This window comes from Lutra lutra, chromosome 3 (genome assembly GCF_902655055.1).
Source record: "Lutra lutra chromosome 3, mLutLut1.2, whole genome shotgun sequence".
NCBI classification, from domain to species: domain Eukaryota; kingdom Metazoa; phylum Chordata; class Mammalia; order Carnivora; family Mustelidae; genus Lutra; species Lutra lutra.
The window spans coordinates 121,439,344-121,464,384 of record NC_062280.1 but is presented as its reverse complement, the minus strand read 5'-3'; the positions used below and the strand labels follow the sequence as shown (position 1 = coordinate 121,464,384).

The 25,041-nt window shown below is 42.6% G+C and overlaps 1 protein-coding gene across 1 annotated transcript in view; it reads left to right on the top strand.

Annotated features, from left to right (window-relative positions):
- Nucleotides 1–25,041, top strand: part of SACS (sacsin molecular chaperone) — an 88,653-nt gene that overhangs the window by 17,457 nt on the left and 46,155 nt on the right. The window contains 1 exon segment of the mRNA XM_047722916.1: nt 24,891–25,041. Coding sequence (XP_047578872.1) covers nt 24,891–25,041 — 151 coding nt within the window.

The following is a 25,041-nucleotide window of genomic DNA, read 5'->3' as shown; positions in this document are numbered from 1 at the left end:
TCTAAGATAACATTATTGATGCTAAATTGTTTAAATATGTGAAGAACATCCTTAGGTAGCACCATACCTGCCATCTGACAGTGTTTCTGAAGATTTTTCTTTTTTTCCTGTTTAAAGTGCTTCAATATAATGCCTTCTCAGTTGTGAAAGTAGATGTTTTTCAAACTAACGGTGAATTCATTTTCATACAACTTGGCAGTTGACTGATTTGTTAGACATATTACCGTTTATAAGTTTATTTTAAAGAGCAGTGTTTATGTAGTTGAATCAATGGTGTCAGTAAATATAACTCTTCAACAATCAGGATTGATGTTAAGCATCCAACAGATGTTGAAAAAAACCAACGGATTCTATTGCCTTTGCAATCACCGGCTGATAAATTCTATTTATAGCTAAAAAAAAAAAGTATATTAACTTTGGGTGTATCTTTGCAGATTATGTAGGCTTTGGTACTGTAGAATTTTCTCAGAACTGATGTGTTTATTTTACTTAAAGCTTATTTACTCATTTACTTAAAACCAGAATGTCAGTGACTGGATATACCAAGTGTATGACTACACAGAGTGGAGTACATGGGCTGAGGGTCAAAATATCCATCTTAACACCAGTTTTGTAAGTACACACTTTTAGTAAGGCTTTTAAAACCTGTCTTATTAGGACCACAAATCTATAAAACTTGATTGCCTTCTTGTTCCTGGGGCAAGATGATAATTTTTAAAGCTGAAAAAGATCCAGTCTGGGCTTTTTGAGCTTTGGGGCATTGCATCCCGAGTTCCTGGGGGTGCATGCGTGTGGTGGGGGCTCATGCAGTCGCGGCATCAACAACTCAGGCCCTTCCTAGGGTACTGACTTTATGTAAATGTTTTGCCAAAGGAAGTTAGATTGTCTATCTAATAAACAATATCAAGTGTTATGCTCATGTAAAGGGAAATGTATTATTGGATATACCATCTGGATATTTAAACTAAAAGTTGAGACTTAATCTCACCTGTTGAAGGCTGCTGAGGGATTGGTTCTCTCTCCTTGGCCATCAGGAAGAGTCTGGAGCTTCATATGTGCCAGTGTAGAAGCAGAATCCAGGATATGGGAGGGTTTGGGGAAATTGTCCCGTACGATGCCTAGGAAACAGTTCTAGTTAGAGTGTGCTAAGGAGCTTCGCAGATCTGGTATTGATTCAGGCTGGTGGTGATGCCTGAGATAATTTCTTACGGGTTTTGTTTGACAGATAAGAAAACTAAAAGTATGTGACTCGCTCAAACTCATAGGGCTAGTTAAAGAAAAAATTTTTCTGGCACTTGTTAAAATGGTAAGCAAGACTTCCTTCAGGACCTTTGCAAGAGGTGTCGAGAGCATTGCAACAGGGGAGAGAGATTGGGCTCAAATCTGAATACAGCAAAGGCAACTGGGGGTTTATAGCCTATGAGCAGAGGGAGGGGAAAATTAGTAAGAGGAGATATCCAGTGTAAGGGCATTCTGGCTAACCTAACTTGACAGAATTCTTCCTGAAGGCAGTCCAGGGTGATCAGGTATCAGGGTATTTGGTTAAAATATTGAAGGTAATCAGATATTAAGGGTACAGAGATTTTTTACTAAACCGATTTAGCAGTTTTCTTGTTAAGAGACAGAGCCCAAGGGCAAGGCCTCACGGAAAAGAGGGCTCAGAGGCGCCTTCTAAAGTTTAGTCATGGAGAGAGTCCAGGTTCAAGCTAGTTCAAGCCTAGTGTGACAGGACTTGCCTCTCCCATCCTCCTCCAGGGTCTCCCCAATGTGTCTGGCTCTGCATCTAAGCTGGGGATTACAGGGGAGCACTTTTAGTTAGGATCCTCCAAATAAACCTCTGCTCTTAAAATCATGCACATCTTAAAAAGATGTATTGAGACTTATTATGTGCCGGGTACTGGGAATAACATCAGGGAATGAAACAGATTTAGATACTGACTTTTGTGAATCAAAAGGGAAAAACAGAAAACAAATAATAAATGTAATACATAATTGAATTATATGGTATCTTACATGATGGAACCAAAGGAATGGTGGGCCAAGAAAAGGAGGTGGGAGTCTAACGGGGTTGTACAGAACGTGTGTCACAATTTTAAATAGGAAGGTCAGGACAGACTTCACAGAGAAGATGAAATCTGAGCAAACACTTGAAGGAGGGGAAGGAATAGTCATAATCATATAGGGGAAGAATGTTCCAGACAGGGGAACCCATGCAAAGCTCCTAGGTGGGAGTTGCCTGGCGTGTTTCAAGAATAAGGAGGTGATAGGCATGCTGGAGTGAAGTGAGTAAAGGCAGAGTTGATGGTGATGAATGTCAACAACCTCATTAGGATGGGTGTTGTGCCATTTTCCCAAAAACAATCAATTCCCTAATTCTCCAGCTGACACTAACTGCCAAGAATTAGCACAGACCCTAGAAGTTAAGGGCTTAGTCCTGCAAGACTGCCCCACTTGAGGGGCCAGACATAGATGGGATCTCCAGGCAACCTAACTACAAATTCAGGGATTCCCATGATCCCTTTCCTCAGGTTCAATAATTCACTTGAACAACTCAGAACTCAGATAGTGCTTTACTCACGATTACAGTTTATTGTAAATGATATGATTCATAACAGACATTTAGAAGAGATGCATGGGGCAAGACTTGGGGGCAGTGAGTGTGCAGAATTTCCATGCCCTCTTATCGCTTTGATGTGTTCACCAATGGGGTGAACTTAGCCTTGTTGTTTCAGAGTTTTTATTGAAGTTTGATTCTGTAGGCACACTTGATTAAATCATCAGTGATTGAACTCAATCTCCAGCCCTTCTCCCTTCCCTGGAGTCAGGGGGTACAGCTGAAAGCTCCAAACCTCTAATTGCATGATTGGTTCCTCCACCTCTAACCACTGATCTTGAAGCAACTTGGGAGCCCTGCCCTGAGTTATTTCATCAGTATACAAAAGATGCCACTGTCCTCAGGAAATTTAAAAGCTCTGTGCCAGGCCTAGAAGATAAAGACCAAATATGTATTTTCTATGACAGCCCACTAGGAATAAGAAAGATTCAGATGGGAAAGCAAAGTCCAGTCTTTAGGAGAGCAGGCAAATAAGCTGAGTTCAAGTGTATGAAACTAAGCACAGACAGGGAAGATCAAGTAGGCAGTAGAGGGCCAGGAAAACAAGCCAGAACTTGTACTTCTCATGAGGCGCAGGAGTGGATTCAGGCTTCAAGCCATGGGTCTAATGGCAGTGACCCAGAACCAGAGCCAGGGCGATTGGTGTCCAAAGAAAGAACAAGTGGATTAACAATTATTCCACACCTCCTTAGTTTCAGTAGTTCATGAGTATAAATAAGGTCAGTTAATATTTACATCTGTATCTCCATGGCTCTAAGCCTTCACCTGCTGGACAAGACCTTAACCCCCAAGCCCCACTAGGCTGCTTAAATTCTTCCCCAGCTATTTCTGGGACTCCTCAAGGTGGTGACATCTTATATGGGCTCAGGGATGAATTTGTACATGTTCTTTCCTCTTGAGCCTCTCAGTCAAGGGGACTTGTCAAGTCCTGTGCAGCTGGGGTTTCTGTAAGACATTATTCCCTGCACCCAGTGGACACCTTGAACCCCAAAACAACTCTGAAACCTGGGGAGAGGACAGTAAGGGGAGATGAATGGCTTTGCCCGAATCCTGTGCTGAGTTTGTTTTTTTAGGAGGGAAGCAGTACTTCACGGACTTAGTCTTATTCCTTGTTTCATAAACATTGTGCCTGAGTTTCTGTCCTCATAGGCTTAAAACCAGTCCCTTATATATGGGCAGAGAGGGGAGGATGAGTCCTGTCCTACCTCTTCTGCACTGTCTCTCTCTCTCCTCACTTCTCCTTAGATACCTCTGCATCCAAACAAAACAAACTCAGAACAAATATCTTTCCACCTCCTTTCACGGAAAACAAATTGTGTAATGGAAAGAGTAGCAACATTTGAGCCAGATATATTTGGTTTGAATCTCAGCTTCGCTATTTACTAGTTATGTGGCCTTGAATATGTTACTTTTTCTTAATATGGGGATCATAATGCCTACAGTAATGTTGGGTTAGAGATCATGAATGTAAAACACTTTGCATAGTAGTTGACCCAGAATGCCTAAGAAAAGGTAACACTGGTTATGATGACTTCTGTTAAGCAGTAAAAATTCAACTGAGTAATTTAAAAATTCAAATTGGCTTTGTTGAATGATTCATGAGTTAGGCAACATCCCTTCCAGCAAATAGAAAGGAGGTCCATTAGGCTGTATGAAAGGAAAGGTTTTTAAAGGCAGAGAGGGAGTGGAAAAAAAGGAAATTATTAGCTAAGAATATATTGTCTGAGGCAAGGTCACTCTCCTAAGGGGAACAGAAAGGGTTTATCAGTATATTTCCTAGTTCTGACCAGGAAATTCCATGTTGACTGGTTAAAGGTTACATTCTGGGGGAGAGTGAAACTGCAGTTGGGTTAGGTATTACGTCTTGGTTTGTGATGTGATGCCCTTAACATAAGTGACTCCATTTTGGGCTTGATGTTTTCTTTTCAACAGTCTCTTATCCAAAAACTAGCACTAAGTCTAGCCATCTGTAATGGCTTCCACCACCACTCAGGTGTTACAAGGATGGTGCTGCCTACCACCATCCCAGCTAACGAGCAGCTGTAAACCAGACTGTCTTACTCCTCTTGGTTGGTTATGGGGATTTTGCTTCCTACCACTATCATCCCCTGAATGTGTCCACGTGTGCCAGTATCTGGCCATCCAATAGGAAGCACAAGGTACAAAGGGAGCAGCTGGGGGGAATCCTGGTGAACACCACATCGTATCATTAGGGAAAGAAGCATCAAAAGGCAGCAGGGTGATTTGGAACAGTTGGTGGTTCTCACCAAGTGGTAGTGAAAAGGCCAACTTGGTTTCCCACCGTGGGCTCTGCAGCAATGTCCATTTTCCTGGTTCCTGAGGGAGGGAAAACTCAGTCTGCATGTGTGATTCTAAGCCCTTCAGTGGAGTATTCACAGCCTAGGGTCTGGTCTGCAGCAGGTGACTCACCATTGCTGTCAGCTTCATAGCAGTCAGAAATCCATCTTCAGTGACCAAGGGAAGGGATTTGGTGAGGGAAGGAGGATGAATGCTTTGGGTTATTTGTCGGCCAATCAGGCATGCTGCTGCTTTTCAGAGTAGCAAATCTGATTTATTTTCTCTTTCATGCACTGAACTGGCAGCCGTGCTGTGGTGAGTGGTCTATAGACAGGGTCCCCTCAGCTACTTAGGATAAGCCAAGGGCTTACATGCAAAGGCGAAAAGGGATGAGAAATTGCTGAGGAACCTGGCAGCTAAGGCACTGTTACCTCCCAAGACCTGAGGGACCAGGGTAGAAATGATTGCTGAATCTTGAAGGACAAAGCATCATATCTTGGAGCAACATCTCTTGGAAAGGGTAGTGACCTTTGGTTGAAAGACAGTCAGACCGTTGGTGTTGGGGGAACAAATTCTTTGACATCGCTCTCATCCCTCACTTCCACCCTCTGTTGGGTCTCCCATTGGTCAACTCAGCCTACAGTAAAAGCACCCTGAGGCCCCATTGATGCAGTCTGAGGTAAGCAAGGTGGAGAGAGGACGTAAGGGGCGGAGCAATATTTAGTATATGTGGAGAGAAGCCTGGGCTTTCACCTTCTTCACCCATGATTGGCAGAAATCCTATGCCTGGCCTTGGTGCCGCTTCACCTCCTTTAAAAATATATTATCACGAAAACTTTTAGGCATGCATAGAAGTAGAAGAAACCATTACAATGACTACCCATAAAATTAAATACTTATTGAAATTCTGATGAATTTGCTCATACCCCTCTTTCTCTTTACTTCAGCATGTTGAAGCAAATCCTACACTATTTTGTGGTGGTCATGGTGGCCCTGGGGGGGTTTGCTGTGCGGTGGCATTTTTCCAACTGCTGAGGTCACCCTGAAGGAGCCCTGAAGGCTTCTCCACTCCCAACAGGTGTGTGTTGAAGGAGGGAGCTCTGTGTGTGGGACCAGAGGAAGTTCATTGCCATCACCCAAAGCTATTGAAAGGGAGGAGGGGGAGCGGTAACACAGTAGTAATACATTCATTATTTAACATTTATAGGTACTGGAATCATTACCCCTTAAACACTCATTGGGAAGGTCCTCTTCACTGAAAAACCAGCTGATAGGTTTTTCTTGAGAAGAATGTAAAGTTACTTTATTACCCAGTATGAAACATTAGGGTTTTAGATGATCTCATTTACTGACTCTCCCAAAAGGGAAAACAATTCCATATAGAAATGATAACTTGAGTCAAATTGACATAAGATATATATATATATATATATATATATATATATATATTTAAATTAAGCAGTAGGAAAAATGCCTTATATATGAATCCTTAGTATAAATTATTCTAATTTCTAATTTGTTATGATTGAAAGCCACAACCATAAGAAAGACAGTACAGAAACAAAACATGAATTCTTTTCAGAGCGGAACACAATTTGAAGCCTACAGCAGCTCCTAGACCAAGTAAATAGGTTCTATTTAAAATCCCTCATAGAGGGGCGCCTGGGTGGCTCAGTGGGTTGAGCCTCTGCCTTCGGCTCAGGTCATGATCCCAGAGTCCTGGGATTGAGCCCCGAGTCTGGCTCTCTGCTCAGTGGGGAGCCTGCTTACCTCTCTCTCTCTGCCTGCCGCTCTGCCTACTTGTGATCTCTGTCTGTCAAATGAATAAATAAAATCTTTAAAAAAATAAAAATTAAAAAAAAAAAACCCTCATAGAATGAATAGAAAAAAAAAATCCCCTGGAAAATCTTTGAAAATGTAAAAAACAGGAAAGCTGTAAAAAAATGCTTGTGTATTATTGTGACCCCTGGCATAGGTGGGTACAGCCAAACAGTTGGACATTTTGACATAAATTCACTTGCTCCCTCCTCCCCAAAAGGAAAAACAAAAACAACAGAAGAAAGGAATGGCCCCTTCTCATGTTACAAGAAAAGGCTGGCTAAATGCAGAGTCCAAGGAACAGATTTCAGACACTGTAATTTATTCTTTCTTTTAATCTGCAAGGAGAAGAAAGGAAGAAAACATGTTCTTCCAAGAGAATGCACTACAGAGCCTTTGTATACGTTTACTGCCCTTTTTCCTTTTTTTAATTAGGGAAGGCTTAGCTCAAAACTTCAGTTGAGTTACAGAGAGAGGACAGGTTTCCAAGGAGAACATGTGCTTTGAATACATCCTATTAAGTGCAGAGGCAACTGATTGTTTCTCTCTGCCCACTGACCAGACACTGAAAAAGGCAAACATGTCTACATTTTGCTGCTGAATGGTACCTTATCCTCATATTCTTTGGATCCATAGGCGGTGTCACGGTAAGAGCTTATTAAAAACCCTTTCTTTCCTATTTTGGAACAGGTAATTATCAGTTTGCGTTTTGGAAGTAAGTGCCATGGGTGTTACCAATTTACTTAAACTTACTTAGTGAAGACTGCTCTCAGGGTTAAGTTAAGGACCTTTAGCCCATGCCTTTCATTGGGAAACTGGATTCTCCATGAATTAAGTTGCCTTCTGAACCTCCTGTGTCCAGGCAGCTGACCTATGAAGCCATGCTTAGCTGTTGGTGGTTTGTTTCCACCTTAAGGTCTTTAAAATGGAATAACGAACATTTTTTAAGTTAATATCTTTCTCACGGGTATAGATTACAAGATGTTAGTTTTAGGGGCGCCCGGGTGGCTCAGTGGGTTAAAGCCTCTGCTTTCGGCTCAGGTCATGATCCCAGGGTCCTGGGATCGAGCCCCACCCACATTGGGCTCTCTGCTCAGCAGGGACCTGCTTTCTCTCTCTGCCTGCCTCTCTGCCTACTTGTGATCTCTGTCAAATAAATAAATAAAATCTTTTAAAAAAAAGATGTTAGTTTTAAAATTCATTATTCTCACAATTAAAAAGAATTTTTAAGCTTAAGGAATTTTAAATTTAAGGAACAAATTCAGTTGCAAGTACCTGATCGGGAAGAACACACTTGAGCTGCTTGTCAAGGGTCTTCTGCTCCAGAGTCTCCCCAGCAGCTGCTTCATCAGATCTCAAACGAACATCCTACCTGTATGAATGGTAGGTGCTTGTACAGGTAAATGGTTTGAGATCACCCACATATTAAGAGAAAAAAGAAATGCATAGGGGTTCCTGGCGGGCTCAGTCGGTAGAACATATGACTCTTGATCTTGGGGTCATAAGTTTGAGCCCCACACTGAGTACAGAGATTACTTAAAAAAGTGTACAGGAGAGCAGAGAAACCAGCTGACGTGTAGGGGTCTTTCAGCAACCAAAGGCCTTAGAACGGTAAATGCTAACAATATTGACCAAAAAATTTCTTTAGATTCTGCATAAGTGCCAATCACTTCTTCATCCTCTGATCTTCTGTAGGTAGACTCCCAACCTCCTTTTGGCCCTGTTGCCTTTTTTTTTTTTTTTTTTTTTAACTATTGCTTTTCCCAGACTTAGGTGCTTAGGTGTTGTGAAGGAGTGCTCTTCTTCCCAAGGTGTGAAAAATTATTTTGGAGTTTGTGATGAAAGGCTAGACCAGCTCACGGTTTTTTCTAATGCCATTTTATTAATATCTGTCCATTAAGAGAATTATTACAGTAAAGAAAAAAAGATAATAAGGACTCACTTTTCTTCTAATTCTTACTTTCCACACAGGATACAAAGTGTTCGTAGGGAATGGTCATCAGAAGCCAAGGATGTGAAGTCCACACCATTCTCATTTTCAGCAGTGAATATTGTGGGACATAGAATTACATATGAGAGATTATAAGCATATAAGTTTACATGTAAAGTAGTTTATAAATAAAGAAAATTCATGCCTTCTTCCATCACTCGTCAGTGAAGGTTAAGTGCTAAAGATGCTCAGGAAGACAGAGGTCTCGTCTCATTGGCTTGGCTGGCGGCAGCCTTCTGCTCTTTTGGCCGAACACTGATTCAGGGGTAGAATCTCAGCAGCATCATTTATCAGGTTCTTCCGATCTCCGGGGTGTTTTGTATCTATCTCCTGAAATGTGAAGGAGTGTTTCCAACTTCCCATTCATGCATTTAACAACTGAAACATAAGATTAGTGCTTCCTGCATGTAAGATCCAAGTCTGAGGATCTAGTTTTTCACCAGCTCTTCAGAGGACGAGATCTTGTAATTACCTTGCTTCCCTATCTCAGTCCTTATGCACTCCATAAGCACTGACCAGGTGTGTGCCAGGTCTCGGGGGGTATGGAAGAGGGATATTGAGACCTGTTTTCTGTTCTTAAAAGGTCCCCGGTCTCCATAGGGGGATGCAGTCATGTAAATAACTGCTTTATGTAATGTGGGAAGACCTGGGATAGATGGACATGCAGAGTATTATGAGAGAATATGGAAGGGCACATAAGGTTTATTTGTCATGGACCTATTTCCATTTTTCCATAAACAGTGTTGGGTAGAGAGGGAAGGTTTCACAACTGAAGAGGCATTTGAGCTGGGCCACCAAGGATAGGTAATGCATTTAACATGTAAGGAGGAGGCAGATGCTGCAGGAGAAAACAGAATGTGTGAGGAATGTGCAAAAAAAAAAAAGTGCGAAGACATGCTTCAGCACTCTGGGGGAATATTTGGGAAGGAGAGGAGGGGACAAGGCTGGGAAAATGAAAATGTCTTTGAAGCATTTGAACTTTATCATGTGGGTAACTTAAGTACTGAATATTGTAATGATGGGCAGAGGTTTAGTCATACTCCATTGGAGGATAAGATTGTTATCATCTGTATTATCTTATTATATTATATTGCTATCTATATTATCTATGCTTTCCTTATTTAAAAATTTTGTGTTTCTTAAGAAATATTCATTTTTAGGGGCGCCTGGGTGGCTCAGTGGGTTAAAGCCTCTGCCTTTGGCTCAGGTCATGATCCCAGGGTCCTGGGATCGAGCCCCACATTGGGCTCTCTGCTCAGCAGGGAGCCTGCTTCCCTTCCTCTCTCTCTGACTGCCTCTTTGCCTACTTGTGATCTTTGTCTGTCAAAAAAATAAATAAAATCTTAAAAAAAAATATTCATTTTTAGAAGCAGTGAGTAAATAGACAGGAAAGGAATAGAAAGGAAATCTTCCTTTTTAACTTATAACTATTTCATTTATCCAATGAGATCAAGAAAAAATTTGAAATGGTTTGAGAAATGAGCAAAATGTAGAATTTTAACAGATTAAGTTCTATTTAATTGCAGTACTCATGTAAAGTCCAGTTGTTTTGTTTTTTAATGGATTCATTCTCAATTTTCCTTAAATGACTCCCCTGACCTATTTCTATCTAGTGTTTTCTTTGTGTGTCCCCTCCAGTGGAGGTTGCCTGCCAACTACTATAATTGTTCCCTAAGATAGCATGTGAGTGCAAGCATTTATAAACCCTTCTGTGTGAGGAAGACTTTGGCTTGCTTCTCTTTTACTAAAACAAAGAAAAAAAATACAGTGTTATTTTCCACAAAATGGCAGATATGTAATTTTGTGGACATGGTTTACATGATTCATAGTTCCAAGTTACTATGGCATTGGCTCTGCACAGAGATAAAATAATACTCCCTCTTTGAACTTTTCATTATTGTCATTTCAAGTCAAATATTTAGAGATGGGACGCATAAGGAGATGTTCTCTTTTTTCAAAATCTTCAGTGAATTTAAGCAAGAAATATGCAAAACAAATTATGACAAACATAATAAGATTTCCATTTATTTTTCACAAATAAACTCATATTTCCTAAGTACTTTATGGCTAGAGGATGTTAGTTTAATCAGGTTATGGTTTGGGATTCTATTTGAGACACCATTTCAAAGCTAAATAAAAGGGACTGCATTTTAAAATAACTAACTCAATTGATGATCATTAACTAAATAGAAGTAATTAATTGTAAAATCTCCCCCTTTTTGACTGTGTATCTACATTTCTGTTCTGTAACTCACACTTGTATATTCATCACATTACATTTAGAAGTGCTCTCCAGTGTGTGTGTGAGAGAGCTTGCATGTGCGTACATCCCGCTAGCCTATAGAATCGCCACATGTTTGGAATACAAGACTGTGATCCGCCCTTCAGTGGGAGCCTAGGAGGTGCCTGGGTGGCTCTTGATTTCAACTCAGATCGTGATATCAGGGTCCTGGGATCCAGCCCCGTGTTGGGCTCTGTGCTCAGCGGGGAGTCTGCTTGAGATTCTCTCTCTCCCTCTCCGTCAGGCCCTCCCCCTTTCTCTCTCTCTCTCTCTCTGACATAGTGAATAAATAAGTCTTTTTTCTTTTAAAGAAGAGAATCTAAGACATGGTTCACTGTTGTCCCCAAACACCATCCTCGTTGTTGCTTAAAATAAGCGACTGTCTTTGTGATACGATTTCAGAGCAGTCGGGTGATGAAACTTCCCAAGTGAAATGTTTCCCCTTTACTCAATTCTGGAGAGCAGCACAGAACAAGGGAAGTTGAACAGAGACCTGAGTTCTAATGTTGACACTTGCCATTTGCAAGGAAGCCTCAGACAGATTATTTACCTTCTCTGGGTCCTGAGTCCTGACTTCTAAGTGTGGATGATAATGTCTTCTTTGCAAGTTCATTGAGGAACTAAATGTGATGGTGGGTGTGAAGGACTCGACTTTAGTTGGTGGGGAGTGCATAAAAATGAGAACTGTTCTAGTTGTTGGGATATATTTATTTTGTGGGAGTGAGCCCCAAATTTGTTTGTCTCTAGAGCCACAGAGATATTTATACATGAAAGCCACTCCCGTATTTGGATACTATAAGAGGTCCCTGAGAGTCCTCCCCACCCCCTCCAGAATAAACATCTCTAGTTCCATCAGTAACAACCCCGTATGGGGATGTGGGCAGAAATTAAAAACCCAGGTTTTGGGTTTGCTCAGAGTGGGGTTAGATCTTGACCCTGTGTGTGGTCTTGGGCAGTTTTGACCTTTCTGAATCTTTCAACATCCACAGGAATAAAATAGGAATAAGAATGTCTCATAAGGTTTTTGTGAAGATTAAATAAGAAGGGTTTGGTGCCTGGTAAGTACTTAAGTAATGGCAGGTTTTATTATTAGGCATTGTTTTGAGTTTCTCACCATCCCTATTGCAGCTTAAAATGAGCAACTGTCTTTGTGATATCATTTCAGAGGGAGTCGGGTGACGAAATTCCCAAAATATGAACCTAGTTCCCACACAGCAGCAGAAATGAAAATCCCCTGTTAAAATACAGATATACTTGGGAGAGAGGTATTAGCTGTGGAGAATAGCCTTCATTGCCTTCCTATGTGAAGAAGCGAGCAGTAATCAAAGGACCACGCCACAGCCACTGAGAGTGGTATGCTGCAGACAACCACCTTTACTGTCCTGTCCTTCCTAGGGAAGGTCTAAAGAAGTGGAAAGACAAATTCTCTCGCTAAACACGCAGAGACTTATGAAGGTGCACGCGAAGGGCATGCCAGGGTCACTTTGGACTGAGACTGTTCACATGCAGAAGGATGCCAGGGAGCTAAAGTGTGTCCTAGACCAGCAGGAGAACCATCACCAGTGCTTAGATAGATCTGCCTGCAAGCTGAGCTCTGCAGTATGCTTGGGGATAAAGATAATGGGGGAAGAAAAGAAAAAAAAAAAAGCAGCTTCCTAAAATCAGCCAGGAGTGCTGTCTCTTTCCTGACTGGCTCATGGAGCCATGGCGCTGTTCCAGGAAAGCCCTGTTAATGGAAGGTAGTATCTTGGCATTTGTAGCAACTAATGACTTAGGTAGGTTTTATTTCAACACTTTTCCTTTTATACGAAAATTATGTGGATTATATTTGCATGTTGTTCCATTCTCAGGTTCCTTATAGGCAGTAGGATAGAGTGCCTGCATATAGAACATGCAAAGTTAATGTCTACTGAACTTGCAGAGCTGGAGAAGGGGTGAGTGGGGTGGGGCACATCAGGAGGTGAGGCTTAGATAAAGGGCTTCAAGAGTTCCCAAGACACCCATTGCTTGATTCTCATTTTTTTTTTTCCCCTGGCACTGATCTCGACCGATCAGATGCCCAAGCAAGAGAGAAGGGCGAAGGAAGAGACTAGGGGTGAGAAAAAAGGAGTATGGAGGCCACCATCTTGCAATTCCTGTCTGGCAGCTGTTCCCATGAAGTGATGTACCCCCAAGGCTGGAGCTGTGCTCCTTTATCACCGTACCAGTGCTCAGCGGATAGTGGTGCTACACATCTTTTTATATGAATAAATGAGCACCTCCCAGGTCAGCAACTGACCCATCTCACCTGAAAAGAACCTGACAGTCCAGTTATACATGTGAGAACATGTGCTCAGAACAGGGACAGTCCCCCCCCAGCCGGCAGGTGTGAGAACTGATGGGGTCACACCCTCATTCACTACCACACAGGGGCAGAGAATGGAGAAGGGTAGAAGATAAAGAACAACAACTCAGGAAAATAAAGGACAAATAGAAGGAAAATGAACTGACTGGCAGGATATCATTAGCCAGGAGAAGCAGAAAAAAGGGAGAAATGTATTATGGTATTTGTTGCTCCTACTATTTCCATTTCTATGTTCAATTTATTCGGTTTTATGATGGGATAGCTTTATATCATAAGTTTCCTACTATTATGTCTAGATCTGAAACTCCATTTAAACTTGCTATTTATGAGCAAGCAGCAAATTTATTTTAATATACTTACTTACTGCTACAGCCAGCTGACTCTGTCTCCATGTTTTCTATAAAATATTCCAAGAGAGGATGTTTAATCAAAGGTCACCATAAATGGAAGAGCAATTCAGAATTCAGAGGAGTTCACATGTGGTTTTAGTATTCCTTGAAATGGCTCAAAATGTGTCACCTTTATAATATCCAGGGGGCTGAGTCATTTTTTTCCCCTTTCTAATGCAAAGTCCCTTTGAATTAGTCAATGGATATATGTAAGCATGACTACACTTAAGGCCCCTACTGGTTAATTTTGCTTTGGCAAAGCTGTGTTGAATAATGTAGGATTTTTGGCAACCAGACAACTAAGTCTTATTAAAATTAACAATAGATTCAAAAGCATCATGTAAAGTCTGTACAAGCTTACTTTCTCATAATTTTTATGGCACTTTAGGGAATTCATAGTACCCTCATTGGAAGTAGAAAACACAGGAATGTTAATTCAGAAACATGACATCATTTCCCAAAGCACGTTCAATGTAACTAAAAATAAAACTTAAGCCATTGTGTCTACATTAGCACAAAGAAAAGGGAAGTTTTGTCATTTGTCTGACTTATTGGTTATTAAATGTGGCCTGTTGGATAAATTCTGCCTGAGCTGCCACATTTCTGGTTGTAGACTTCCTTTTCCCTTAAAGAGGTTACTTGGCATAAGGCTTTGAAGGTGGAGCTCAGGGTCCTGGTGGTGCCCGGCTGTTAGCCCGCTCAGGAAGGAGACACAGGTGGGATGAGTGACCAAGGAGGTGGAAACCAAGCCTTCGAGACTTGTGAAGCATCAGGTTCCCTGAAGAATATTGAATTTGAAGGTGCAGTGGACATTGAGGGAGGAAGGAGACTAGATGTAAGGCCACGTGACTGAGCTCAGTGGGTTAATTTGAAGAGCGTGCAAGTGTGGGTGGGAAGGGGGGAAAGTAAATCAGGGTCAGTGAGAGATCAGGGTGAAAAGTAGGACCTGGATGTTCTGATAAGGAGTTTGTGTTTTGTCTTATTTGTGTATGTATTTGGGACAAAGCTGTCAGTTATGACCATTCTGGAAAAGGACTTAGAATCTCTTAAGGAATAGTGAAATAAACCACCTGACTCACCAAAAAAGTCAAGGTAGCCACATTAAAAATGTTTGTGTGTAGAGGGAATCGACACATAGTGGTATGGTGATACATTCACATTGACTACAATGTTACTGTTTTTCTTTTTAAGATGTAATTCACATACTGCTGTTCACCATTTTAAAGGATCCAATTCAGTGGTTTTTAAGGATGTTCACCAGTATGTGTCACTATTCCAGAACATTTTCACCATCCCCCAAAGAAGCCTATTAGCAGTTACTCCTCACTGTTCCCTCTCCCCAGTCCCTGGCAACCAGCAGTCTGCTCTCTGTCTCTATGGATTTGCCTACTCTGAACATTTCATACAAATGGAAGCCCATCATGTGTGGTCTCGGGTGCTTGACTCACGTCACTTAGGATACTGTTTTCAAGGCTTGGTAAGTTTTCAGTACAAGAGAGATATGTACTGGGAAGGGGACTGTAGGGGCTGCAAACCCGTGGCGGAGGGGTCACACTGTCTGAGGCTGTTACGGTCTATGTTGTAGTATTGGGGAGCAAAAGAGCATGATTTAGTGATACCCCCACTGCGGGGTGTTAACATGCTTGGGACTTCCTACCTTAGGCAGGACATGGCACAGGGGCAAGAGAAGGACGTGCCTGCGGATGGGAAGGGCCTAGGGGCCAACCAGGAGGATCTGGGGAGGGCACAGTAGTCCTGATGCAATTCTAGCAGTGTCTGCTGCAAACACTGAAGTCTCTTGTGCAGAGGTGCATCTCTTATGAACATCTCTCAGTAAGAGTTATCAGAATGTAGTTTTTTTAAAAGATTTTATTTATTTATTTGAGAGAAGAGCACGTGAGCATGAGTGGGGGGAGGGGCAGAGGAAGAGGGAGAGCAGACTCCCAGCTGAGTGGGGAGCACAGTGTGGGATATCTATCCCATAGGATAGATCCCATGATCCCGGGATCATGACCTGAGCCAAAGGTAGATGCTTAACTGACTGAGCCACCCTGGCACCCCCAGAATGTATGTTCTTAATCTTAAACCCCAGACACAAATTTTCTGAATGTTTCAGCTGTGAGTTCTCACCAAGATTAAAGAAGCTTCATTAAGGAAGTAAGAGGTGGCCATGACCTTGTTCTCCCAGTTTGCTGGTGGTTTCTTGCCTTGGGAAGGAAGCCAAAGTTGCAGGACCTGTCCTGCCAAATGACCTGTGGGTTGGGGTCAGCTGGTACCTGCAGACTGAGTGTGGGACACGAGGCCACAGGCTCCCCGGAGCACAGTGGAGAGCAACTGGCCAGAGGACTGAAGCCAGGGCCCAACCAACGGGCAGGTCAGAGCCACACCACGGCTGTGGCTGCAGTGAGCCTGGCAGTGCTGCAGCCCTGGGATCAGAGGCTGGAAACCAAGACTGGAACAAGGTGGGGGGGTATGGATGAACAGATACCCCAGGCATCAGCCTGGGGTCCAGGATGCCAGCAGAGTGAACATCCATTCAATCACGTATTCAGCAGTATTTACTGAGTGCCTGTGGCACACCAGACCCCATCCCGTGCTGGGAAGAGAGCATGAATTCAACAGATAGTGACTTTGCTCTCCTGGAGTGGAAAACATGGTGGGTTGAAATAGACATTGTAAAAATAAGTAACCGAATATGTATCAGACGGTCATGTAGATGGGAGTGTAGTGTGGGGATTAGGTAATTTAAGGGGGAGGACTTTGGGAGTGTTGCTCTTTTGTACAGGGTGGTTGGGGAGTCCTCCTGACAGAGATAATATTTGAGTGCAGACATAAAGGAGGTGAAGGAGTAGGAAATGCCTTCTGGAAGAAGATCATGCCAAACAGGGGGAATAACAAGTGCAAAGACCCTGGGGCAGGGAATGTGGTTTGATGTTTAAGACTGTGGGATGCCATGTGTGGCTGTGGTGGAATGAGCCAGAAGGAAATGAGGCAGGGACCAGGGGAACAATGATTGAGGAGGACATGAGCCCTGGGACACAGGGGGATTGACTACTAACACCTTATACGCTAAGGACCCTGACTTTTCCTCAGAGTGACATGGGAAGCCATGGGTACCAGGATTCACGTCTTCAACCCACCATTTTGTCTTGATTTGGGCCCTGTTTTCTGTAGCTGTGCTTCTCCAAGACCCCTCTGTGCTCTTGCATGTTGGTGTGCAGACACTGGATCATCCCTTCATTTCACAGGTAATCATGTACTGGACTCAGAATTGTCAAAACAGGATTTGTATGTGAGTAGTTGGTTCTAGAAAAGTCTAGAAGAGGGGAGAGGTGGTGGAGGTGGTATGGCCAGAGCAGTTGCGGGGAGACAAGGAGAGGTAGAGGAGGAAGTGTGGGGTGCCACAAGAGGCATAAAGACAAAGCTGGTGGAACGCCAACCAGCCTGACTTAGGAAAAGAACTTAGAAAGGTCACTCTAACAGAATCTGGAGGGGGAATTATCAAACACAGCAAGGTCGGTAACTCAGGGCTAAGGAAGAGAAGAAGGCCAAAGGGAAGAAGGTTCTAGAGATAAGCATAGAGGCATGCGGCTTTCTGCTAGCTGTGGTAAAAGTGTTATTAATGACAGCATTTAACATCCTGTCCTGCCCAGACGTCATGGGTATGGGTGCTACCTGCCACCCCCCTCCCCCGATTGCTATGCATATCCTGCCAGAACTGCACCTGGCCTTTTAGGATGTGCAGGAGATGAGTGAGAATGTGGAAGTTTCCTCATTTAACTTGTGCACAAGTTGTGTTAAATAGTCTTGGTGAGAGTGGGCATCCCTGTCTTCTTCCTGACTGTAGGGCAAAATTCTCAGTTTTTCCCCATTAAGGGTGATATTAGCTGTGGGTCTTTGGCTTTTATGATGTTGAGAGGTATATTCCCTCTATCCCTACTTTGTTGAGGGTTGTCATCAAGAATGGGTGCTGGAATTTGTCAAAAAAAATTTTTTTTTGAATCTCTTAAGAGGATCATATGGTGTTTGTCCTTTCTTTTATTAATGTAGTTGAGACACTCCATTTAGAAATTTGTAGTGGGTAAAATACATAGGATTCTGATGAGTACTTCCTTAAATATAGTTTAAGCAGAGTATGGTAATAAGGTGAGTGAGTTAAGGAGAATGGACTAGAATAGCAAATTCTGTTTTCTGTTTTTTTATAGAGAAGAAATCATATCCTTACAGTTTGCCTGTGCGTAAGGGTTGTTTTCTCAATCATCAACATCGTTGTAAAGCTTCCTTCAGTATGCTTCCTCACTTTGCATGTTTGGTTCCATTCTCAGATGGCATCAAGATGAACAGCACCCCGGCCCATGTCATGTTCCATCCCTTGCCCATCATGGTTCATCATAGGACTTATTTCTGCCTTGCATATTACTTATCTGTGTATTTATTTATTGTCTGCCTCCCCATTATGGAAGTGTGAGCCTTATAAGAGCTGGATTTATTTTGTTTAACTGCCATAATTCTGGGGTACTGTGGTGTCTGAACTTAAAGTTAATGAATACATGATTATATATATCTCACATTTTGTTGTTGTTGTTGATTTACATGCTATTCATATGTTTTCTTCTCTGGGGCTTTATGAGAACACAGTTTGAATCATTGTGATGGCTAATGTGTATCTAAGGTAAGAAAGTGCTAGAATAAAGTGCTTCCTACCTCAGTTTTGACCGTGATTATTGTATACCAAAGTGTTTGGGGACAGATCCTCCCTCATATGCACAGTTACAAAGAGCCTCAGAACACATTCTGTGATTGAGACCCCTGCTTAGCCAGAGGACAGAGAGGGAAGTTTGGTAGAGGATTTTTTGGAGAGAGATGTTGCCAAGTGGACAGGATTAGAGGGGTTTACCTCCTTTACACTGAGTCTGGTGAACCACACAGAGAACTTGGAACTGGGGTCGAGGCCAATTTAGGCTTGGGGCCCAAGCACTCCGAGGCAGCAGGAGGGAGGTAGCTGTATTGGCACTGGCATTGCCCAAGCTTTCTGGGCAAGGGACATGAGAGAAGTTTCCATAGAACACACCTGAACAAGTGGAAGAGATTCAGGTTGGGCCTTCTTCAGTAGCATCTGCTTGAGGTAGGGCCAGAGCAGCCAGAAGTGGGAGGTGACATGGGACTCCTTAAGGCTGTGGAAGGAGTCATGAGTGATCACTCAGTATAGAAATGCTTTTGCTTCTCTGCTGAGGTCCTCAGTGACAGGACTTTCCAAAGGCTCCCACAAGAGAAATGGTGAGCTTAATCACCTGCCAGATCCACAGCGTTCAAAGCAACCTGGCCAAGGAACAATCCAGCTTCCTGTCCTTCCTATGTCCACAGCTTTGGCCTGGGTGCGGTTGCATCACAACGACTATTTGGGGGAACAGGGAGAGAAGAGAGACTGCCCATCTCCTCCTCTTAAAAGACAGGCAGCTTCTGAGTACAGAACTTAGTGTGGGGTTGTGGTGGCAACATCAAGGAGAAACTGACCTTTATTTAATGATTTTGCCTGGAACTTATTCCAGTTAGAGAACTGAAACAGAAACATTATTTTATAACGTAAAGTGACCCCAGGACTGTCATTATAAAAAAGTGAGCAGAAAAATCATAGTATTTACCAAGATTCCATCCCAAGGCAAAGAAAGATTAGTTGCATGAAATATTTCCCCCTGCTATCCTTTTAAAAAAATATGTATCTTGATATGTCACTCATCAGGCTTTTAAAAACTTCCTAGTTATATTGTTTTCTAATATTTCTGTAGACATTTAAAAAATAAATTTGCCATGAGTATTAGAGCAATGTTGTAGATAATGTTGTAGGCTGACCCATCACAAAAAAGCCCTGTTCTCTTGCTAAAACCTTCTGTTAGAGAGGCTTGATTTTCCCTGCCTTTCTTGCAGCTCAGGGTGGCCAATGAGAGAGAAATAGAAGTCTGCTGGGAAAATTCTTGTTTTTCTGCTAAAGCAGGTAGAACGCTTTTCTGCCCTCCCCCCACCTTCCTCCTACATTAAGAACAGATGTATTAGAGCTGTACGAGCCATTTTCTGACAAGGAGAGAGAGTCTCAAAACATCACGGGGAAGCAGGTCTTGATATCGTCAAAGAATGGTGAGAAAAACAAACCCTTATCATTTTAGCTACTGCTAGTCAGGTAATCAGTTACTTGCGGTCCAAAGCATTTTGAACAGACCCCAAAACAAAACAAAACCTCGTTGAACAATGTTGGGAGTGAAGATACCATTGACTTAAATGCAGTCATTCATTCAACTCTCAAACATCTTAGCACCATTTATTGACTATTACTTTGTACTGGGCCCTTGGGGTACAAAGAGGAATGTAAAGGCTCCCATTTGCAATGAATACAAATGAGTAATAGTTAATAAAAATGTGATACGTGCTTTCATACCAACAGTGACTATACAATGTACACAGTAGATAGAAAGAATCAGCCCAGAAGATTCAGGGAGAGCTGGGACAGGTGGTCATTCTTGGATGAGGACCTAGGGATTTATCGGATGGAAAGTGATGGGAAGGGGACTGCAAGCAGGTGAAGACAATGCAGGGTACATGTGGGAACTAGGCAATGTGAAGTGATTGTATTCTGTGAATATTATAGCTTAATATTAATAGTACAGGGTCTCTGGAGTGGGACTACAGATCCTGGCTTTCCTATTGGCTCTCCCACTGGAACTATAAGTAATATGTTTAGTTTCATTTTCTTTATCTGAAAATGAAGGTTTTATGTACTTTGTGGGGTTGTTAGGAAGACCCAATGGGTTAAATCATATAAGGATTTTAGTAGGTGCCTGGCACATTGTAGGTATTCACTAAGGGTTTATTATTATTATACATATTACTACAAACTGGTCATGGAGACAGACAGTGGGGTAGTCTCCGAAGAATCTGAGAAGGTCGACCAGGGCTTGGTGGTGATGGGCCTTCTGAGTCATGCATAATAACTTGAGCTTGATCCTACCGTTACTAGGAAATTCTTGCAGGTTCTGGAGCACAGAGGTCAACAAGGACTAACTAGTTGTCAAATCCTACGGGCAGTTTACTTATGTGATGCTGGGCACAGTTGACTCCTTTCTTGAAGGTTTTTACTTGATCTCACAGATACCATTTTTTTTCTTGGTTTTGTTGCTGTTCTAACTCTTGTCTCCTTTCAAGTCATCCTCTGTCCTGCCACCTGAGGAATTTTTATAGCGTAATTATGATCACCTGACCGGATTAAAATCTGAAAGTGGCTCCTATGTAACTCCAGATGTAAAATAAAGACGACTTCATGACCATATTCCTACAGACTGCTGTCAGAAATGCTCCCTGTACTTTTATATGAATCCTACCCTTTGAGCTACCTGAAATTGCCTTTTTTTTGGGACTCCATGTTGTAGGTGCTATTTGAGCTCCATAAGAGATTTTTTTTTTTCATCTTTTTGTTTGGCTTATGATTTTTTACTCAATTTTTAGGATTTCAGTGACCTAAAGGATGCCCACAATATCCTCAGCTTTTTATTCTCAAGCTTAACAGCCTTGTGCTGACTCATTAAACAAAGGAATAATGATTTGTCATTCTTTTGTCTTTATATAACTGGTGAACATTCTCCAGAAGGGACTAATTTATTGTTTTCCTCTGATCAAAGACATGCTATTAGGCACATTCCATTTCATAAAATCATGTTTCAGGGGAAATTAACTCTCAGCCTGGAGCTATGCTTCCAAATGGCAGTCCACACGGTGAGAGTGAACTAGAATAAAGGAAACCCATTACCGTTTAAGAATTTTTACATTGGATTGGACTTGTGCTTTGGTTGTTACCTTGGGTAGAGTTTTCAATTCCTAAGATGAGTCATTTGAGGGGCTGAATGGGATTGGATAATTTTTATGATCTAGGAGTGATGGGGAAGCTGAGGCCCAAGCCATATGGTTCTGTCATCCAGGGAAAGGGAAAGAAAGAGGCACCAGGGCAAATTAAAACAGGACTCCTGAGAACGAATAACATTATTTTGTGCTTTTATCCAGCTGAGTCCGGCTTGTGCAATAAAAAATTTTATTTTACTCATCTCTAGAACTGAAATAGGCTCAAAGGGTGGTCCCATGACTCAATTTTTTTTTTTTTTAAATGGAGTCTGGACTCATTCATTCTAAAAGAAGAGACTAAAGTTTTGGCTTCTTGCTGTTCTGCATTTTTAAAATATGCCTTTACAAAATAAGTTAAGGCTCAGATACACATTTATTAGAATACATCATTTTTGCAAATTTCTTTCTCATCTTAAATAGTGTTATAGTTCATGAGCAAAGATATTTATTGGTTTGTGCACTTTTGAAAAATTAAAGTACCCTTGTAAATATCAATAGGGTTGAGTAGCCTAAGATATTTCTTTTCAATGGAAAATTAGGCAGTTATTAGAAATACAATTTATAAAGTGGTAAAAATGTTGAAAAACACTATGTACTCATAGCGTTATTGTAATCATATAAATGACAATGGATAGAAATGTTGTTTGTATTGAGGTTTTAGAATTATGTGTAATGTTTGAGCTTCTATCTACTTTTCCTTATTTTCCAGATATTTTTTCATTCCTTTTTTTCTCCCTTCGTTTTGGCCCCGCTTCCTTTAGTTCGTTCATTCCTTCCTTCCTTCCTCAGCTCAATCCTTCCTTTCCTCATATTGAATGTCTATTCTGTGTTAGGACCTCTTTCAGGATCTGAGAAGCCATCTGCAAGCAGGGAAGACATCAGTTTCAACTCTGCTTTGGCTGCTGGTTGGGGAATGTGTTGGGGAGGAATGAAGTTAGAGGAGGGGATGGTACTAAATCCAGGTCAAAGATGCGCATGGGCTGTAACAGTTGCTCTGTCCCCCTTTCTTCTCATATAACCTCTTTCTGGATATTAACTTCATTTTCCTGTTTCACTCAGGTCTTTTCTCAAATGTCAGTTCTTAGAAAGGAGTTCTAGGACCATCTTAGTTCTTTTCCTCTCTTATCTTGTCCTGCCCCGATTCCCTTGCCCCACTTTGAAATGGTACTTATCCCTAGTTGGCTGACATCATAGGATGAATTTATATATTATTTGTCTATTTGTTTATTGTTGTCTTTCTTCCCTAGGATGCAAGTTTGAGATGGGGACTTTGTTTTGTTCATTGTCATTTAGAAATGTGTCCTTCTAGGAAATAAGAGAGGTTTAAGAAATATTATCTGAATGATTAAGCAAATGACTTCTAAATTTATATCCTTATCATTGACATCTCTTTTGAGTTCCAGATTTATTTGTATTTCCTATGCAGACTAACCTTTTAAAGTGTATCCTGAATATACTTCAAACTCCAGATGTTCAAAGGTATTTATGATCAGTCATGTTTTCTAGCCAAATCTGCTTCACTTCTTGTGAAAATCTCCCCATTAAGATCATTTCTTTCTCTCAAGGCTTTATCTCTGCACTACACGTTTGCCTGCCCCCTGGGAGAGAACTTTAAGGAGAGCGGGTAGACCCTGGGGCTTATCAAAGAATTTTAGGTGTGGAGAATTTGTCCTGGGTGAGTTGTGCTGTGACACTATAGCGGAGGGGTGAGAGCTCATTCTTTCTACTTGCTGATATTTTAATGCATTTGCATGTATGGTCTTGTCTGGCTGAAAAAGTAAATATTTGTCCTTTCGGGTTTTCTGGCTTAACCTTATATTGAATTAACTATTCTCTAATTGACTGTGCTTACTTGTTCCAAGTAGGGAAAGAGCTGCATGATTTACAGACTTTCCCTTTTAAATATGGTTATAGAAAGGGATGGAATAGCTGCATGGGTACTCTATTATCACTGATAACGAGTTCTGAGTAACATTTCTTTGTGGAAGAGGCGGAGAGGTGATAATTGAAAAGCAGTAATTAATATAATTTTTTGCACCAACGATAAAATTTAATTCTTCTCCGGGTATTTAATCAAGAAGCACCCAAGTTTACTTGTTCAGGACGTAGCCTTTGAATTGTCTTGATAGAGGTTGCCCCATGCCCCGTCTTTTTTCCAATTTGTCTCATCTATACCTATGAGAAATAAGCCCGAGGGAAAGACTGATATTTTCTGAAGCTTCATTCAGCTACATACACTTTCAAATTACAAGGCAACGTTAGTTATTCTTGAGTGACTCCATCAACATTTAAGACTGGATTCTGATTTCAAGGAGCTTGCAGGTTGATGGGAAAACACAGGCTACCAACAGTAAAAGATAATGTTGCCAAAATAAGCTACATCTATTTTAACATGTCACAGGGTATGTTCATGTTCATAATGTTCATGTTCATAATCATATATTACTGTCTTATTGGCACTCCTTCCTCTAGCAAACTGAACCACTGATCCTACTTTTGTGCCTTAGAAACAAACGGGAAACCGTGAAAGACACTTGTGTTCTGCAATCACCACGTTTCCCGCTGTGCCTAAGAGGCCAACATAAATCTTACTTGGAGATGCTTCCAGAGATTAAAAGTCTTTAGAGGCGAAGGAGACGTAGGCTCTAGGAATGTTTAGTTCTGCATTTCTCGGCACTGTTGAACTCCACCAGGAAAAATACACGTCTTCCCTCAAAGTGTGCTCTGCATACGGAATTAAGTGTTTCTGGTCCTCCCGGCCGAGGCGCGTTTGCAGACGCTCGCGGCGCGGGCGGGGCGGTGCCTTTTGGGCGGGGAGGAGCTTGCAGGCGCACGCCGCTAACGGTCCAGGAGGGCGGGCGCGTGCCCGCGGACGGCGCCTCCAGGAGCCGGGGCGGCCGGGAGCGCGCCGCCGCTGCAGGCCCTCGCCCCGCCCCTGAGGCCCCGGCTTCCTCTAGCCTTTCCAGCTCGGCTCTTGCGGTCGCTCCCGGGGCTGCGGCTGAGCCCGGCCGGGGCGGCGCCCGCCTGCGCCATGAGGATCCCGCGCTCGGGGCCCGCGCCCGGCCTCTCGGTGCGGCGGCGGCGGCCGTGAGTAGGCGCGGCGCGCTCGGGCGGACGCGGGCCCGAGCTCGGCGAGGACGCTCGCGATGGGGGACAGGTAACCCTGCCCGGGCCGGGCTGAGCCCAGGGCCGCGAGGCTCCCCGCCACTGGGACTCCGGGCGGGAGGGTCCCCACGTGGCCCCCACTGAAGGTCCTTTTGCCTTTTGCACAGGTGGCTCCGGGTGACCGTCCTCCCCGGCTGCGTGGGCTGTAGGACCGTGGCCGTTCAGGCGTCCTGGACCGTGCGCGACATCAAGGAGCGCATCTTGGCCGAGACGGGCTTCCCGGTGTCGGAGCAGCGGCTGTGGCTCGGCGGCAGGGAG